Source organism: Meleagris gallopavo, chromosome 5 (assembly GCF_000146605.3).
Source record: "Meleagris gallopavo isolate NT-WF06-2002-E0010 breed Aviagen turkey brand Nicholas breeding stock chromosome 5, Turkey_5.1, whole genome shotgun sequence".
NCBI classification, from domain to species: Eukaryota; Metazoa; Chordata; class Aves; order Galliformes; family Phasianidae; genus Meleagris; species Meleagris gallopavo.
In genome coordinates this window covers 10384454-10402847 of record NC_015015.2, presented here as the reverse complement: position 1 = coordinate 10402847, position 18394 = coordinate 10384454, and the positions used below count along the sequence as shown (strand labels likewise).

The 18394-nt window shown below is 50.7% G+C and overlaps 2 protein-coding genes across 3 annotated transcripts; one reads left to right on the top strand and one right to left on the bottom strand.

The window, feature by feature from the left end:
- Positions 1 to 4664: 4664 nt before the first annotated feature.
- LOC100543464 (cytosolic 5'-nucleotidase 1A-like) lies at positions 4665 to 10391 on the bottom strand. Of its 2 annotated transcripts, none has more exons than XM_031553435.1 (7): positions 10234 to 10387; positions 8686 to 8744; positions 7926 to 8093; positions 7624 to 7753; positions 7331 to 7453; positions 6140 to 6318; positions 4665 to 5918 (listed from the first exon to the last, which is right to left on the bottom strand). In XM_031553435.1, the coding sequence occupies exons 2-7, from the start codon at positions 8728 to 8730 to the stop codon at positions 5616 to 5618; spliced, it is 948 nt and encodes a 315-aa protein (XP_031409295.1). In that variant the 5' UTR covers positions 8731 to 8744; positions 10234 to 10387; the 3' UTR covers positions 4665 to 5615. The 2 variants fall into 2 exon arrangements, with proteins under 2 accessions (XP_031409295.1, XP_003206348.1); XM_003206300.4 differs by having other exon boundaries at positions 4674 to 5918; positions 10288 to 10391.
- A 1069-nt stretch (positions 10392 to 11460) lies between these two features.
- Positions 11461 to 15472, top strand: SYT8 (synaptotagmin 8). The gene is made up of 9 exons (XM_003206299.4): positions 11461 to 11652; positions 12823 to 12954; positions 13214 to 13371; positions 13695 to 13790; positions 13984 to 14151; positions 14296 to 14463; positions 14598 to 14715; positions 14828 to 14961; positions 15047 to 15472. The coding sequence occupies exons 2-9, from the start codon at positions 12840 to 12842 to the stop codon at positions 15278 to 15280; spliced, it is 1191 nt and encodes a 396-aa protein (XP_003206347.2). The 5' UTR covers positions 11461 to 11652; positions 12823 to 12839; the 3' UTR covers positions 15281 to 15472.
- The last annotated feature ends 2922 nt before the right edge of the window (positions 15473 to 18394 follow it).

Here is an 18394-nt window from a genome sequence, read left to right as displayed (position 1 = left end):
TTTTTTAACTTTTTTTTTTCTTCAAATTTTCCTCCCTTAACTTGTGTTGCTTCCAGTATGTCCAGCTCTCCTCCCGCCCTCCTCGAACCCTACAGAGCAACACTGTCCCCACTCCAAGAACATATGGGGCTCTCAGCCCTTGCTACTGAGAAGCTGCAGTCTGTCACTGGCACCCCCAGCTCCACTGGGGCTCCAATGGGTCTCTGTGCATCAGGTCCCCCACGCTGCCCCTCCTGCCCCTCTCCCATACCTTCATCCCACTGTGTTCTCTGATGGAGGAGTATGTTTTTGGGCAGTCCGGTGCCTCCTCCTAGGGGCTGGCACCTGTGGCTGTGCAGTTCTCCCTGTGGTGGTCCCTCAAGCCCATTTTCTGAGCTGCCCTAATACTTCTGCAAGGGGAATAGCCAGGTGGGGTATTAGGAATAAGTTCTTCTCCAAAAAAGCAGTGGTGCAGTGGCACAGGCTGCCCAGGGAGGTGGTGGAGTCACCGTCCCTGGAGGTGCTCAGGGGCCATGGAGATGTGGCACTGAGGGATGTGGTCAGTGGGCGTGGTGGGGGTGGGCTGGTGGTTGGACTAGCGATCTTAGTGGTCTCTCCAACCTTAGCAATACTATGATCTGTTTATTTCTAACGTCCACCAAAGCCCAGCACCCAGCTGCCCCATCCTCCAGGAGGATAAATCCCACCAGCAACCAATGCTTGAGCCCCTCCAAATCCATAAGCTTCTTTTGGAGAAAACAAAGCAGGGCCAGGCCGGCATCTTAGGGCAGAGAGAAAAATGTGCTGTGCTGCAAATCCTGCCCCACTCCCAGCCACGAGGCCCGTTAGTCCGGCAGCCAGCCCTGCTTCCTCCTGCCCCGCGGGCACGTGGCCAGGAGCACTGCTAGCCATGAGTACTGCTAGTCATGAGTCAGCTGAGCTCAGCACCGCGTGACTCAGCAAATGCTGCTGGGCCACTATGGGGAAAGTCAGAAGGCTCTCAGTCCCCTCCTCTGCAGGTGCTGGTGCATCACGAGATGTTCCCAGCTACCACGTGTGGTATCCCCTCGTGTCCCACCTGGGCAAAACCGCCTTGCCTGTGGGCTCACAGACAGTGGGGATGGGCCCGCTGCCGCTTGCAGCCCCTCGAGGCTCTCCCAGCAGCTAGTGGTGCAGTGGGAGAGGCACAAACCCTCTTTTGAAGTGGGAAGGAACGCTGGAGCCCTACCCGTGTTTGGCCCTTAGGCTGCACACGGGACAGCTCCTCGGTACCTATTTCCAGTCCGACCAGTCTACCCCAGCATCCCATGGTTGTCAGCTGGGCGTACAGCCTCATGCTGGTGCAGATGGGGCTGTGCACTCAGAGCACAGATGTGGTCACATCGGGTTTTTGAGGTATCTTCAGAGCATTTAACCCAGCTTCAGCCCTTGGCACTGAGGCTTTCAGAGCTGCCACTGATGCACTCATGTGTTGGGCTCTGGTGACCCTACCAAGCACCAATCACCAGGTGTCACTTCAGCGCTCCCTCAGTATTTCCATGGGGTGTTTGTCCTGATGCAAACACAGAAAGTTTGCTTGCTTTGAGACACTCCTATTCTCGACTCCATCCAGAGGCAAGCACTATGCTGGATCAGCTAGTGGATGTGGGCGGCAAGTTACGCACCCTGGCTTGGGGCCACCATTTCACAACCTCCTGTGAATTCTCCAAGTGTGTGTGGGGAGAGATGATTCAACCCTGCAGGATGGAGGAGCACCCTGACTCCGACACACCAGGATAGGGGTTCTCTCTGCAGATGACACCAGCAGGACCAGGCAGGTCCTGCAGATTGTACCAAGAAAAGTTCTTCTCCAAAAAAATGGTGATGCAGTGGCACAGGCTGCTCAGGGAGATGGTGGAGTCACCGTCCCTGGAGGTGTTCAAGAAAGATGGAGATGTGGCACTGAGGACACGTTTAGTAGGCTTGGTGGGTTGGGTCGGTGCTTGGAATGGATGATCTTAGAGTGTTTTTTTCCAACTTAATTCTATGATTTTGGGCATGCACAGGGCAAAATGGTTGAAGCTGCAGTGACTGTGCACCAGCCGTGTAGATGCTGATGGCTGCAGCTAATTAGCAGCACCTATTTCACCAGCCCCAACCCAGAAAGCAGCCGTGGAAACTTTTTCCTGGTGTTATGCCAGGACCTCACCCATTCCCAATGCCATTTCCTAAACACTTGGAAAATTCAAGAGGGCACATTTTCAACACAAGGATAAGACGGAAGAGCTGCTTGTGACGGAGCAGGTGGAGTATCTGCCGCTCCCCATGCCCTCATGTTATCAGTCAGCTGCTTGGGGCTGCTTTGGGTGCAGAGCTGACTGGGATCCTATGCAAGCATCCTTCCACTGCCAGAATGGCTGCAATCACCTTGGAAAGATGCTAAGTCTCTATGGTTCTATGTTTCTATTCTGTGATAAGTGTGGGTGCCACAGGGCTTGACTGGGTGGTAGCTGTTCTTCAGTGTCTCTCACACCAAATCCCAATCCCAGTGGCAGGCGAGGGTGGCTCACCAGAGACCAAGGCTGAGAGAGAACCCCTCATCTAGGTTTTGCATGCTTTCCTTTAGATATGTTCCATAAGAAAAGGTTTTACTCAGCAAAATGCTTAGGGACATGCCTTCAAGCCCACGGACTGCCCTAGTGCCTCCCCCAAGCTGGACTGCAGCCAAACCTCACATCTCCCATCCCTGTGTCCTTTGGACCCCTCTCTGCTACAGGGGCTCGCACATCCTTCCCCACTCCTGTCCTTCTGCCCCCTCAGCTGTCAGCTCCAGGGACTTGCCTGGCACCTACCATGGGGACCATCCCTGGGGCAGGGAGCTCCTGGTGTTTGCCTCACTCCAGGTTTTTTTGGCAGGGGTTGGTGTGTATGTGTTTTTGTGTCTGCATGTGTGTGTGCGTGCACAGGGAGCAGTAGCTGACGGGATGGATGGCAGTGTCGATGATGGCATCGATTCATTACCTCCTACGCCAGGATGTGATGGGCAGTACTGGCACAGATGCATCCGTATGACATCCCTTGAGCAATGTCCCTGAGGGCACCAGGGAGATAAATGCCAGAGAATGGAGCAGAGCAAGGTGTCATGGAGACCCCTCGAACTCCATGGGGAATACGCAACCTATAGGAGATGTATTTCCAAGCATGCATAGTGAGGGCCATCTCTCTTCTTTTTCCCACCAGCACTATTTTTAATGATCTCCTCTAATTTCTAGATGGATCTGCCCTTTGGCTTAGGGTTAGGGTCCTGGGGGTGTCCCATGAGTGCTGGGAAAATACCCAGGGAGGCCCCAGCATTTGGCAGCTTTGGCTGGGGCAATGTGAGATGCCAAAACATACTGAGAAGCAATGGCCAGAATCAAGTGCAAGAGCCCCCTCTGCACCTTTGGAAATGCCTGGGAGAGCCAAGACATGAGGATTATCTCAGGCAACGATGACAGCATTGTTGTCCCAACCCTTAATGAATTTATTGCAGATGTCTGTAAGATGGAAGCATGATGTTTCCCCACGCAGCAGGTGGTTAATGAAGCAGTGCTTGCTGGAGGCTGTTCTCGATGCTCCTCCTTTGGAACAGAGTGGGGAAAGCCACAGGCAATGGCCCAAAGCAGCAGCATTTGGCCCTACATGATGCAATCCCCTAAACTTTGTGCTTCCTTTTCTTTTTTCCCCATTTTGGACACATTTTGCATTGTCATCCTTCCTCCTGACAGTGCTGGAGGAAGGCACGTGGTGTGTTCCCCTTGCCTCAGCATCTTGCACTCTGCCACTGCTCATGTGCTCTCATCCCCGGAGCCTTGACTCAGCTAATCCCCCTTACCCAAGGCGTTGGCTGAGCCAGTGTTAAACTCAGCTTCACCCGGGGGTAAAGGATTGCCTCATCTTCCAAAACCACATCTGCATCGGAAAAGGCCACAGCAGCATGCGGGGCCAAAGTCCCCAGCATGAGATGCCACCAAGCTCTGCATGATGAGCGAGGTCAAACACCAATATTGGGCCACCTTGCTCGAAAATATCTGACCTCCATAAAAGTGTGACGAACATCTGCCCCTGCTTGTTTGGAACACCCCATAATTAATGTTTGCTCACTGATTGAGGCTGACAGGTATTTAGCATTATTAGCAAATGATTAGGAGCTGATGTTATTGATGTGGCTACTTTTAGACATGTGATTTCAGCATCTAGACTTGGAAAAAAGTTGTTTTGGAGATGAGTTCCTCCAGCAGTTCTTCTTGCAGAGCAAGACCTTCCCCAAAACCAGAGCAGCAGAGACACAGATGGGAACACGAGTGCCCACCCCATGGCCTGGGGTGGGAGCAGCTGCCTCAGCCACAGCTCTGTGGTCCAGGAGGCAAAAGTCCCTTGGGTGGGAATGTGTGGGAGCTAACACTGCGGTATGATCGTACACAGGATGGGGACTCACTGGTGATACATTAAAAAATCTGGCATTTTCTGAGATTTAGATGAGGGTTTTGATGGCCTTTGCTCTGCAGGGAGCTAATCCAGAGCCTACTGAAGGCTTCCTGTGATCAGCCTAGCTTGATGGGCCCCCCGTGTGCATATCTGAGTAAGAACGGGACAAATAACCCTGATGTCGGCAAAGGAGCTCTGAGATATTACACTAAGCATGCTCAACCAGAGACACCAGCAAATCACACGACTGTTATTTACTTTTTATTGAGTGAAAAAGCATTGGTGAGGCTGACAAATCCTTTAAAAACAACAACAAGAAGAAACTAAAACTAATTTATCTGTAGTCTGCCCTAAAATCTGTATTTCAGTTTATTATTTTTTTGTTTTCCTTTTTGAAAAAATGGATGGAAAGTTAACACAGTGGAGAGAACTTCCAGTTTCAAGACTGAGTGGGGGTATATGGCTGTTTTTTGGTGGTGGTTTTTGAGGACGCACTATGTCTTCCAATAGCTTAGGTGACAGCAAGGCAGTGCAGCAGCCTCTAGTGGCAGCCCCTAGCATCCAGCCCTAGAGAGAAAAGGGGGTGCTTCCACTGCAGGGGAAGCTTTGGGGATTGCTTTCTGTCTGGAAACATTAGAAGCAGAGTCAAAACTGACAAAGAAAAGACATTCCTATACAGGGTCATCAGGGTAGGGCACTCAGAACCCATCTATCTTAAGCAGGCACACCTGGGACCCCCACCTATGCCCACCACCCATATCCCTATTTAAGCACAGGCTCACGCTCATACTGCTTTTGGAGGTGTGGAGTGATAGCCTTGAAGCTCTGCTCCCTATCTAGTTGCTGGTGTAGGTGGCTGTCTCCAGTGCCCTCTCCTGGAGGGACCTGTATTGCAACCTCGTCCGTGGTCTTTATGCTGCTGCTCCAGGGGCTGTGTGAGTCTCCTAAGAGGGTGTTTGTTCTTCCTGCAGTGGTTGCAACCCTTGGCTTTTTTGGCCTGGAGGATCTTGTGTCAGGACCTGACTGAGCATCAGGTCCTCCCTGATAGCTCGTGTTCCTGTGCAATGCTCTCACCCCCTAGGGTTCTTGTTGCAGGCTGGAAAGTTCTTCCCCTCCCACCAGGTCCGCCTTCAGCTGGCTCAGTCCTATCTGCTGGAGAGGGTAAAGGAAGGCTGCAGGTTCTTAGTCTGTCAGCAGCACAAGGGGACCCACGCAGAGGGCACACCCACACCTTGAGCCCCCTGGATGTTATGAAGGCCATCATCGAAGAAAATATGTGGCTGGATTTGAGCAAGAATGGGGCCCTTGGGAGCCCCATCCATGAAGAAGGCTTCATCGATGGCTAGACCCCATTCCCGGAGCGTCTTGATGGCTCGAATGCCCATGTCCCGGCCACTGCGGGCTGTCACCAGGTAGGTGCGAATGGGAGACTCCTCCTGACTGAACTTCTTGCGCATATTCCCCAGGTGCATGGCAAAGGCTTTTATGGGACCCTGCAAACACACCAAGAACTTGAGAGTGCATAGGAAAGGTGGAGACACCTGCCCAGCCTGTTCAGTCTGCTTTTTCCTCTTGTTGGTAGGACATCAAGTCAGGCAGCTTAGGTACTAAGGACTGGTAAACGCAAAGGGAACCCGTAAGGATTTGTGCTTTTTTTGGCTGCCTGTGGCAATACCCTAACAGAGGACGTGCTCACTATGGCCACCTTGCTCACCTCTCCTATAGGCACAGCCTCCATCGCCCGCTCATATTGCATGGCTCCCTCCAGGCCGTGCTTCTGGAAGACCTGGTCTGTCTCATCGGAGAAAAGCACAGCATCTCCATCAAAGGCCACACGCAGCGGGGTGCTGGGGGCCTGCACCTCCTGTTGGAAGACGAGTGCTGCCGAGACCCCTGTGAGATGAAGCAAGATGGGTTTGTGGAGGACACGAGAGATACCACATCGTGAGGCATCTTACACACAAGCAAATCCTCTCTGTGGTCTCATCTCACACCACAAATGTCTTATGGAAAGACACTGGTGTGGTTGGGCTCTCATCAAGGATACTTTCCATGAGGGTCATCCTGGCCTTTCCAAGGCTGAATTATTTGGGGAGCACAAGGAAGAGCTGCTGATTTGACTGGATAGATGCTGAGGACTGCTGGAATAACTGTAGGGGTGTTAATGCATGTGAAGCCCTCCTCCTCGTGTTCAGTCCCTCTGCCAAGCCTGGTGCTAATGCCCAGATTTAGCACTCCGTGCTGTGAGTAATAGGGATTGGCACCTTCAGTTGATTGGGGTAATTGGCTTAATTACAGGTCTCTTCTTACAGGCTGCTCCCTGCCTGCTCTCATCCGTGGGCTGAGACCCTAGATGAGACACTTGTTAGAGCAATGATGATCATCATGAGGCTTCAAGATTCATAGCTAAGGGAAGTCTTGCTCCTGACCCGAAGGACCCTGGCCAGCTGATGTGCTCATACCCAGGCAAATTAATAAGGAGATTAACCCCATTAGAGCTGTCAGGAACTGCACATACTCAGATTCCAGGTCAAGCATGTTCTTGCTTCTTTCTGTATGTACCAAAAAAGGAAATTGGTATGGCATCCTCACAAAGCCTTGGGAGTCATTGGAAGGTTTAAATACCAGGCATAGAATGACCAGCCCATGGCAGATCTGCAGTCAGAATTACATATGGAACATTCAATTAATTTAGTTAATTGTGAAGGCTTCTGACAAGCCCTGGCATTTGTAGGCTACAGATGGAAATTGAAAAAAATGGAACCATTAAAGATTATGTTGGTGATCAAGATGCCATTTGTTCTCTCCCACCTAACAGGATGAGCTCTGGCTTTGCTTCTTGGTGCAGGCCACCTGGGAGCAGTGTGGTGAGTTTGGGGGAGGTGAGATGGAGAGAAAGACACACCTCTTTGGAGGGCATTGCAGACATCTGTCCTGTCAGCTGAGAGGAACAGTTTCACCCTGTGGGACTTCAGGTACTGCGTGGAGTCCTCATCACTGACAAAGCAGAACTTGGAAATCTCCAGGCCTTGGGACAGGGAATATGAGCAAAGTCTGTTATGGGGCTGTGTCCACCTTGCAGCACCCCTTCACCTCCCCAGATCTCTGCATGCGTTCCCCTGGCTCTGTATTCCCTGTGGATGCAGTGCTGGGGAGAGAACACTGAGGGGGCAGACCTCCAGGGATAGGCACCCTTACCATAGTGCTTGGCACTGTTGATGATGCGCATGCCACTCTCTGGGCTGTTGTTGGAGAGCACCAGGATGTCAAAGAGGCCCTTCTCTGCTGGGTTACTCTCCAGGATCTTCTTATTCACATACTGTGCTGCCTGTAGGAACAGACCATTTTATAATGGGCATCACTGATGGCTTTTCAGGGCTGTTTGGAAATCATGCAGTCATGGGGTGGGGAGGGTGGGTGGGACCCAGTTGGGGTGAGACGTGGGGGCAGGAAGGTTGTTTTCACCCTGCACTGTGAGTGATGTTTGCCCTGGAGCTCACCTGGATGAAGGCAAAGGCTGTGCCTGGGGGCAGGGGCTTGTCCTGGTTGGCCTGTTGGTGCTTCACGTATTCCTCCTTTCCTTTCTCCAGGTAGAGCTGGTGCTCCTCTTCCAAGTTGAAGATGGCTCTGGTGGTCACTGCAATGACCAGTGCCTCGCTGGGATCTTTCTGCAATGTGAGAGCAAAGAAGGGTTGGGGGAACGCAATGGAAGAGCCTTGGGATGGTGGTGTGAGGTGGTGGGGCTGCGTGTTGGAAGCATCACTCGTGTCATGGTTCCTGCCTCCAATGCCAAAGAGACTTTGGCAAAGAGGTACCAAGCCTGATCTTCATCTGCAGGTCACTGAGGTTGGAGCAGGCAGTTGTGAAATGCCGACATGTCAGATAACTGCAGTGTACTCTGAGGACAGCTCACGTGGAAGAGGATTGCTTCATAATTTGTGCATCTATGGGCACAGCACAGCTGTAGTCAGCGTAGTCATCTGCTCATACTGAGCTGGGCATTTCTGGCATTCCCTGCATATCCTGGTGCTTTGATTCTTATTTTATCTCCACTCTGGAGAGACTGATGAAAGCTCTCTTTGTAGTAGTGTTTTCTCTTTGGTCATTCCAAAATTAAACTTGAGCAAATGTGTCATTTGTGCAACCCAAGGCACAAACAATTTCAGCCACCAAAGTTTCAGGTTGTGTCATCTCCTGCAGTGGCATTTCAAAATGTGCTTTGTAAATTAGGGATCTGCATTTGTAATGAGCAACTCTTACCTGTTTCACATCGGTATTGATGACTGTGCTTTCAGGCTCCGCCATCTTCCAATTTCAGCCTCAAATGAGAGAAAATATGTAACTGAACTGATGCATGTAATAAAAGACCCGAAAGATCCAGCTAGGCTTCTAGCTTGCTTCCTTACTGTGATTCATGGTAGTTTTTGTCTGAAAGATGATTTTCTATCTACATATAAACAAAATTGCTGTGTTGAAGATTGCTTGCAACTGTAAGTTGGGATGTGCGGTGAGCAAGCACTTGCCAATCCTGCATGTACAGGATCCCCTACACCACAGCTATCTGTGCAGGCTGGGCTTACCCATGTCTGGCAGAATGCAGTCTTGGGGTGCTGTGTGCTGCTATTTTTGCACACCAGGTCCTGTGGCTTCTGTAACCATCTCACTGTATGCTTCATTTCTCTGCACTAGTTGGTGCTATAACTGAACCTGAGGGATTCAGCCTGTGGACTGGGAATGGCTCCCAATCCCACAGCTCCTACAAATATGCTGTGGGGTTTCTCTGAGGAGCAGAGGAGGCAATAATGGCTCTGCACAGATGTGCTGGGATTGGCAAGGAAGTTAAAACCTCATTTCCCATTTAATGTGCTACTTGATCAATGGAGTGGGAGGCTGTGCATGCCTAGACCAGAAGGAAAATGCATGATGTAGACTTCACCCTCCTTGTTGTCCTGCTGTGCTTGCTGCTGGAGGACTTCAGATTTCCTCTACCTCACCTCATTTTTTCAGGCTTTTTATTAAGATTGACATGCCCACTTCATTGAGCTGTCACTGCATGGCTGGAATTTATCTCTTGGCTGCATTTCTGCCCTTGGCCTGCTCATGCAGCTGAGCTGAGCAACCACTGTTAGACCCAGCACGGGCTGACACTTCCCATCCACTGATCCCTTTGGAGGTATGTAGGAAAGGAGATAAGTTACAGGACACACACACACATATAGATATATATAATATATCACAGATTTTATATATCACAGATTCTCTATGTAATGTATATAGGTGCATGATCTGCAAGGAGCTTGATGCTTCTATATCCCTGCATTGTGCAAAGCATCACCCTGCTTCCTCCACCCACATCCTGTGTGGGGAAGGTTCTCCTCCCACAGAGCTGTGGGGTAACAGCCACCAGCCCATATCTCAGCAGGGACAAATGTCCCCTGGAGAGATTCCATCCAAGTGGGAGCTCTTAACACGTGCTGTATTCTGGGGGCTCCTCTTCCCTTTTCTTAAAGTGAAAGTGAAAGGAGAGGAGGTGGAGCCGAGCTGCTCTTTGCGGAAGGAGAGAAAGCCTATTAATTTTTGCTCCATCCCTTGAAATCAGGAAGACCATGCCTGACTTCTCATTCCTCTTTATCTGCCTATAGTATTGTTTACATACAGCATTTATACAGATATGTATATCACTACATACATAGCTACATATGCACACAGCACTGTGTGTGTATATATATATACACACACACAGGGAAAAGCATCCGAGGTGGATGCTTGCAGCTCCCCACAGTGTAGCAAAGAGCAAACACAGCGTACCTCCAGCTGGGAAGGAAGCAGCTGAGGCTTGCTAGAACAAAGGTCCAAACTCACCACCAGCGCCGTCTCCTCATCTAACGCAGCATCCACTCCTCTGCCCCACTTCACCCAGGTGCTGCTGTTTATATCTCTCTGGGACCAGCAGGAAGCAGGCAGCTGCGTGCTAGGCACAGCCCTTCCCCTGGCGTGATGGGATTTGTAGTCAGCCCTGCGGGCTGGCTGCATGCCTGGCTGCATTTCTACATCGGTCTCCTGGCCAGCTTTTATTCTATTTCAGCTCGCTGCCCACAAGCACTGCAATTAGGTTTATTTTTGTAGGTACATCTCTCATTTCCTAGCCCTTGTGTGCATAGCTGTCGTGTTTTTGACCAAAAAGCACAGGAGTTCCTATTCAGGAGGAACAATGAGCAAAATCTGTAATTTTGCTGTGCCATTTTTAAGGACCCTTTGCAGAAAGCTGGGGCTATTGCCACATATTACTAAATCACCTCTCAGAGCATGGGCTGCAACAAGGGTCTTGCTGCCATGCAATACTGCCTCACCAAGATGCTTCGCTTCTGCAGACAGCTCCACTGAAGTACTCAGCATGTACAGCTCTTTCCCTGAGTGCTTTTATTGGATACGTTCCCTTTAACCCAAATTTCTCCTATGTATTTCTTCTGTGCACCCTTCTACTCTTCCTAGTACAGAGCAAAAAGTATCATAGAATCACAGAATGGCTTGGGTCAGAAGTGACCTTACAGCCCACCCAATCCCCTGCCTTGGGCAGGGCTGCCCCTCACCAGCTCAGGCTGCCCAAGGCCCCATCCAGCCTGGCCTTGAGCCCCTCCAGGGATGGAACATCCACAGTTTCTCTGGGCAGCCTGGTGCCAGTGCCTCACTGCCCTCTGAGTGCTGAATTTTTGGTGTCTAAATATCCCCACACCACCTCTTTCTCCTCCATGCAGTAGGACCACAAGGGAAGAAATGTGTAAGAATAAATATGAGATGGGATGCTGCTGAAATCACCCCAACTGTGTACTCACCCCTTGCACTAAGTGCACAGAGCCACGTGCTGTGCATATCCTAGCACTGCTACTGGGATATCTTGGAGAACTGAATTTTTCCAGGGCAGTTTTCTGCAGCCAGGAGCATAGGTTTTTCTTCCTGCTCAGGCTGGGAGTTCCCTGCTGACTTTTCGCCTGCGTGAGCACTGCTTGGGTCAGCAGGAAGGTGGGGCCCGCAGGTTCCTGGGTTGGCAAAGCAGACTTTCCAGTTTGGGTTGCACTGTGCATGGGGAAGCCAATGTCTCTTTTGTGCCTATAACTCTATTCCTGGCAGGGACCTCTCTTGTCCCCAGCATGTTCCTACCATGCACTGTGGCTGGAGCAGGAGACCAAGCAGAGAGGAAAGGAGACTGAGGCTGGAAACAACACGGTGGTAAGTCTGGTTTTGGGTTTAGGAGAGAAGGGCAGGGCTCCCTAAGACCTTTTGCAGAAGCCAAGATGCTCGATGTTCCCAGACCATGTCTCCATTGCCCCAAAACAGCAGCTTGGGCCACACCCCAGAGCTAGGATGAGATTCTCCTTTTAATGGGGGCTGATGGAAGATAGTCCTTTAGGGTCTGGTGGGAAAAACATGATGAAACATCTGAATCTGTGCCGTATGGGCACCTGCTTGCCACTGCTGCTATGTCCACCCGCTGTCACAGTCTGAAGCTGGAACCTGGAGCCTCCTAAATAGCACAGGTCTGTCACCAGGCTGCTGATTTCTGTGTGCAGGAACAGGAGGATCTAGCCATAAAAACCCAGTGGGAAGACTGTGAGCTGAGATTGCATATATGGCACTGATGTCCCATATAGATGAAAGATAGATAGGTTCTGTGCAAGTAATATGTCCTGCACCCCGCTGCCCCAGTGGAGATAGAGAGCAACTCTTTACCCTGCAGTTACAGACAGCAAAGACTCCTTGTTAAAAAATTAAAGATCATCTCTGTGTGAGGAGCCCCACAGTGCCAGTGTGGCCAAGGTAAACACTTGCATACCTGCTTGCCCTCGTCATAGCATTGGGAGGAGTGCCCTGGGCTGAGGTTTGATAGAATCTGCCTCCAGGAGCCTACTGGGGGTGTTTTCTGGTCCCTTTGGATGTTCCTAATATGAGATATCCTCTGGCTGGCTTCAGCATCCAATTGAACAAACTGAAGTCTCTGCTTGGTCCTCGCCATGTGCACAAGTCAGACTGGTTCAGTTTGTGAACCGGTGTGGTGGCACTGCTGCCACCTGACGAATGGGCACAGCCTGGCTGGGGTGATGGAGCCGAGCCTGAGCCTGTAGGAGGGGAAGGAGAGGCTATATGACATCAGGAATTGGCTGCTGAGAGGAGATGGGGATTAAATGAAAAGACTGCTTGAGCAGAGCCCGCCTTGCCCGCGGGAACTGCTCCACTCCGTTTCACGCTTCATTTCCTACGCGACCGAGCCCTAAATGCTTACGCTGGGCTTTATCTTAACATTTTAATTGTGTTTACTCCCATTAGAACTCTGTGCTACTTGCAGCATGTGAACTTCTGCATATGAAATCCCCACCCTGTTCATTTTGTTTGCGTCCTCAGGTCACTTGCACTCTGCCATGGCCAAGTCACAGAGGAATGGCTGGGCTACGGCCTCCCCACCCCCTGCTAGCCCAGTGGTTACCACCACAGCTCTATCAGGCTTCCTTGATGGCTTTGTCAGCCACATGTCATGTGAGTGCAGCTGGGCTTGCCCCTTTTTCTTTGGAAAGTGTTCAAGAAATGGGTAGATGTGGCACTGAGGGGCATAGGTCAGTGAGAATGACAGGGTTGGGCTGCAGTTGGATTTGGTGATCCTAGTGATCTTCTCCAGGATTTTAAGCTCAAGCCCCAAGACACATCTTTGTAATGCTGAAACACGAGGAGGGTGTTGTAAATGCACTTTGTGTGGGTTTGTTTGGCTTTAACTCTTCTGTTTACTTTATTGCACCAGTACCCAGATGGGCGCTCATTGCTGTGGCAGTGGCAGTGGCTGTTCTCCTCCTCCTCTTCCTCATCTGCATCATCAGGTGCTGCTGTGGCAAGAAGAAGCCCAAGAAGAAGGAGAAAGTTGGCTTGCTCACCTTCAGTGGCTCCACCACAGCCAGCCTTGTGCGTTCTGCTTTCTCCTGTCCCCTGCTCCTCTCCTAGCAGGGAGATTTGCTCTGTGATACCCATCTCCTGACATGCCCAGAGTGGTGGGACTGCTTGTGGGTGTACAATTGGGCTGGGATTGGGGGGGAGGCTCTTTTAAATGTGATTTTAGAGCAAATTGATCCATACGATGCATCATGACAGGATGGAGAGCAGGAATATGAACTTTGTCACCATGGGCTTTCAGCATACCTGGGGGTCCCACCCATGATGCAACTTAGTATGGGGAAACACAAGGCTCTGGAACCTTGTCTTGAGGGTTGTGTTGCTCTTTGCCATAGGTGCAGCCTGAGCTGGAGGACCTGGAGCAGGGCCCAGAGGAGACAGGACGAGGAAGGCTTCAGTACTCTCTAGAGTACAATTTCCGTGCACAGGAGGTGAGGCTGCTGCAAGGCTGTGCTCTGGCAGAATCCTTTGGTGCCCAACAGGACCAAGGCATCCATACTTGTTGCACCTCTGCACTTAGCTGGCATACTGACATGGTGGGATGACATCCTCCTTGCTGCACTTGCTTGCTTGTCTCCTGTCACTATCCTCTGCACAATGACCTCACGCTTTGTTCCTTTTAAGCTGAAAGTTGGTGTGAAGCAGGCAGCTGATCTGAAGGCCATGGACAGTGGGGGCACATCTGATCCCTACGTTATTGTCTACCTGACATCAGATATGAGAAAGAAATATGAGACCAAGGTTTACCACAAGACTCTGAACCCCATCTTCAACGAGAGCTTCTCTTTCCAGGTAGGAAGCAACAGCTGCTGATGATTACCTTGAGGGTTCCTTTGTTACCAGGATGGGAAAGCAACAGAAAGACCTGCTGTTGTGTCTATCCCGCCATTGCACGTGGCAGGGAGTAAGGTTGGGTTGCTGGGTTTTCCCCTGCAGGTGCCCCAGACAGAGGTGTCCGAGGCCACGCTGGTGATGCAGATCTTCGACTTCAACCGCTTTGCCAAGCATGACATCATTGGCGAGGTCCGCCTGCCCCTGGCCAGTGTCAGCCTGCAGCATATCATCGAGCAGTGGAGCGACCTAGTGGTGGCCAGCAAAGTGGAGGTTGGTCCTAGCAGGTGGGACACACCATGGGGTGAGACCTGGTGCTGCTTCTCTTTCCACCCCACAGTGAGAGAAAGCAGTGGGTATCCTTCAACTTGAGAGCCCTCCAGCTCACTGGACCCTCTCTCTATCAGCAAGAGTGGCTGGGTGAGATCTGCTTCTCCCTGCGCTATGTCCCCAGCACTGGCAAGCTGACAGTGCTCATCCTTGAGGCCAAGAAGCTGAAGCGAATGGACTCCCATGGACTCTCAGGTAGGCAGGGTCTGCTTGCACTCACATCTCTCTACCTGGTGCTATTGATAGCACCAAGAACTGTAAAACCTTAAGGACTCTTGGTGTGGAGCCATGTCCATTCTCTCCTCAGATCCTTTTGTCAAGGTGCATCTCATCCTGAACAAGAAGAAGTGGAAGAAGAAGAAGACGAGTGTGAAGAAAAACACCTTGAGCCCTTATTTCAATGAGGCATTTGTCTTTGAGGTGCCTTTCAATCAGATTCAGGTGGGTTTCTCTTCAGTGCCCAAGGCTGAGCAGGCCCCTGCTCTGATGAAAGTCCAACTGACAGCTGTTCTTGTGTCTCCACCAGAACGTGGATGTGGTCATCTCCGTCTGGGACTATGACAAAATGACCAAGAATGAGCCCATCGGCAAACTCTTCCTGGGCTGTCGGGCCACTGGTAACCAGCTGCGGCACTGGTCTGACATGCTGTCCAACCCACGGCGTCCCCTCGCCCAGTGGCACAGCCTGCAGCCCCCCGATGTGGTGGACAAGGCCCTGGGGTTGAAGTCCCACCTCAAACTGCCTCTGACCACCAGATAGTGAGAGGCAACTCTGACACCCCCTGCTCGCTCTCATCTGGGCAGGACGGAGGTTTTCAGAGGTGTCTGGATGCAGCTCTGCAGCAGGGTGATGCTGGAGGGGGTGATGTGGATGCAGAACTGGCTTGCCTCAGCCACTCGCAGTTGGGGATGAATACAGAGAGCTCTATAAACTTATGGAAAAACATTGTGTCCTTTCATATTTTTTTAATAGAAGATTATTACTACGGAATCACAGGTTGGAAAAGGCATTCAAGATCACTGAATCCAACCATCAGCTGGACCTAATAGGTCCCACCACCAAACTATGTCCCTTAGTCCATGAATCTCTTAAATACCTCCAGGTATGGGAACTCCACCACTCCCTGGGTAGCCCATCCCAGTTCTTGACCCACCCTCTTAGGAAAACACCCTGTGAATGCTATGCTTATTAAGGCTGAGTTGCAGCCATCTTGTGAGTTCTCTGTGGGTTTCATGTAGTCTGGGTGCTGCTTGTGCCCTCACATCCTCCTCGTGGTGCCTTAAGATGGGAGGTGGGTAACTAAAAATCCCTTCTATTTTGAGGTGGATCCTCTGCATTGTCTGCAACCCCAGGAGCCTCCCAGCTCCCTGAATTAGTATTTCAATGAGCTGACAAAGAAGGGGATTGCTCTTAAGATAATTTTAATTTAGTTGAGAAGACTTAAGCTAGATTGGCACAGACACTGCCTGAACCCACTCTGTTCTTGGCAAAGAAATTGCTCTTACTCCAAAATACACCTGGAAAAGCCTTCTTCTTTTGTCAAACAAACAGCCGTAGCACAAAGATTTGGGCTTGTTTCACTGTATTTGGCTTCAAAATACAAAAGGGAAGTAATTTGCACCAGGCAGCCTGTAAGAAGCTGCAAGCTCAGGAGCAGGGAGAGCCCAAAGCATTAATGAAGAGCCATTAATATTGAAAAGCAGTTAATCTGCAATTATCCCAAGACCCATGCAGCGACTATCAGAGAGTTAAACAAATACGGTGAGGCTGAGGAAGATTATGAAAGCTCTTGATAGAGATTAATGACCCAAGCTTAACTATAAAAAGCTACTGTGCCTGTTTCTTAATAAATGTTCCCTAGGCTTTGCCTTTGCTGTGATGGGGGGAGAAATTACATAGTTGTTTGGGGATAGCTGTGACAAGTGGAGTGTGGTTTCTGCTGGGAGAACAGCATGAAGTGGGTGCCCTTAATGAAACGGAGGAGGAAATCAGTCACCTGAGAAATACAGAAGGATGCTGAGTGAGTTAAAGCCTCAGCCTTAAATCAAACTGGAGGGGGTGATGCAGAAGGGAAAGTTGCTGTATGAGAATCCTGGGGCAGCTGGGGACCCAACCAGTAAGCGTTCATCAGGGCAGGTGTACTAGTGCCCCAGATGAGCCTCACTGAGGCATAAATCCACCTGCTGATCTGCTCCCTCAAGGGGAAAGGGTGAGGGGATTGTAGCTTATTTAACTCTTGAGCACAGCTCACATAGGAACCTTTTCATAGGAAGGGGGATGGCTCCATCTTGTGCTAAGTCTGGTGGGTAGAAAGGCTGGGTTCTTCTTGCCTCTCCATCAGCATGTCCCCATGGCCTTAGCAAGGCTGGTTGGTTGTCCCCTTGTCGCTGCTGTGTCTCTTGCCGAAATAGCTTCCTTATGCACTTGGAGGACTGCCCCCGGAAATGCACTTCTGGAGGAAGAGGAAGATGTTGCAGTGGAAGATAAAAGAAAGCAATGTTAGTTGAAGGTGAAATCTCAACGTGTGCCTGTGCTGGATTCCCACATCTGCATCTAGAGGGCAGGGCAGGTACATGTTGAATGATCTGAGTCTCCGTGTCCTCGGTTGTCCCAGTTAGAGCTCTGCCTCTTTATCCAGGTGTCCTTCCTCTAGAAACAGGGGTTTGTGCAAGAGAGAAAAGCCTGTTGCTGTGGTGCATGCCTGGGTCTCCTCCTCGCAGACCATACTCACCGCGTCGTGCAATAACTCTCAGACCCTGCACAAAACTCTGTAATTTGGGCTGGTTTCTGGCAGAGGAAACAAAGACTCACCAGATTGCCCAGAAATAGAGCAACATGCAGCAAGAAAAGTCTGTTGAACACTGTTGACCAGCAAGAAGCAACAAGCCTTGGGCATGTCTGGCTGCAAGGCCCAAAGCCACAAACCCTAATGGCAAGAGAAATGTAATTGGTATGAAGGAGAAAAGGGAAATAATCCTGAGGGTGGTCAGACCTTGGGTGGGATGTGAGGTCTTCATGCCTGAGGAAGTTCTTGCCACGTTGTTCTGATCAGGACCTAGCTCTGGATCCAGCTCTGATGGTGGCCCCACTTGGGCTGTGAAAGGTGACATCAAGGAGACTCTCTCAAAGATAATTATTCCCTCATTTGGTGATTTTATGACTATCTGTTCGTGTACTTCAAGAAATCAGCCTGGAAATCGGTACCAGGCGAATGCTGAGCATTACACATGCTTGTCACCATTTGTCTGCTGTGAGACAAAAATGATTATGGGCTGTCATCGTTCAGCCTGGCTATGCACTGGCTGTCCTCCAGCTCAGATTTTTTGGCTAGTCTCACAATTTTTGAGCACTGGAGACTATCTAAGCTTCCCTCACAAGGAACAAGCCTGCCTGTTTTATAATGATGCTAGTTAATGAATATTTATCTCACCATTTTATTGTGAAACTTTGCCATGTGACGTGTTTCTTTTTTAAAACTTCTCAGCTCGAGGACTTGCAGGATCTTATGCCAATTGCAGCTTTTTCTTTTAAGGAATATTTTTAATGTGGTTGCAGAGAGAGAAAGGGGAACAAAATACTCAGAGCAGGATGCCTTCTGGCTTGAAACCTGGAGGCAAAGCACAGTTTGCTTGTTTGCCTGGAAAAGCAGCGAGGGCTTGTGGGATGGGTGGGCTCGGAGCAAGGGGCAGGAGTGAAAGGCAGGAGTTGGGAAGTCAGTGCCCCCATATGGAGGGGAAGTGGAGGGCTGACTCCCCTCTGGGCCATGCTTAGCACCGAAACTACGTCTCCCAGGCTGCCCTGCTGCTGCTGCTCCCGGGGAGGGGTCGGCCGGGGGGGGGGGGAGGGGGAGGGGGGGAGGGGGAGGTGGGGGGA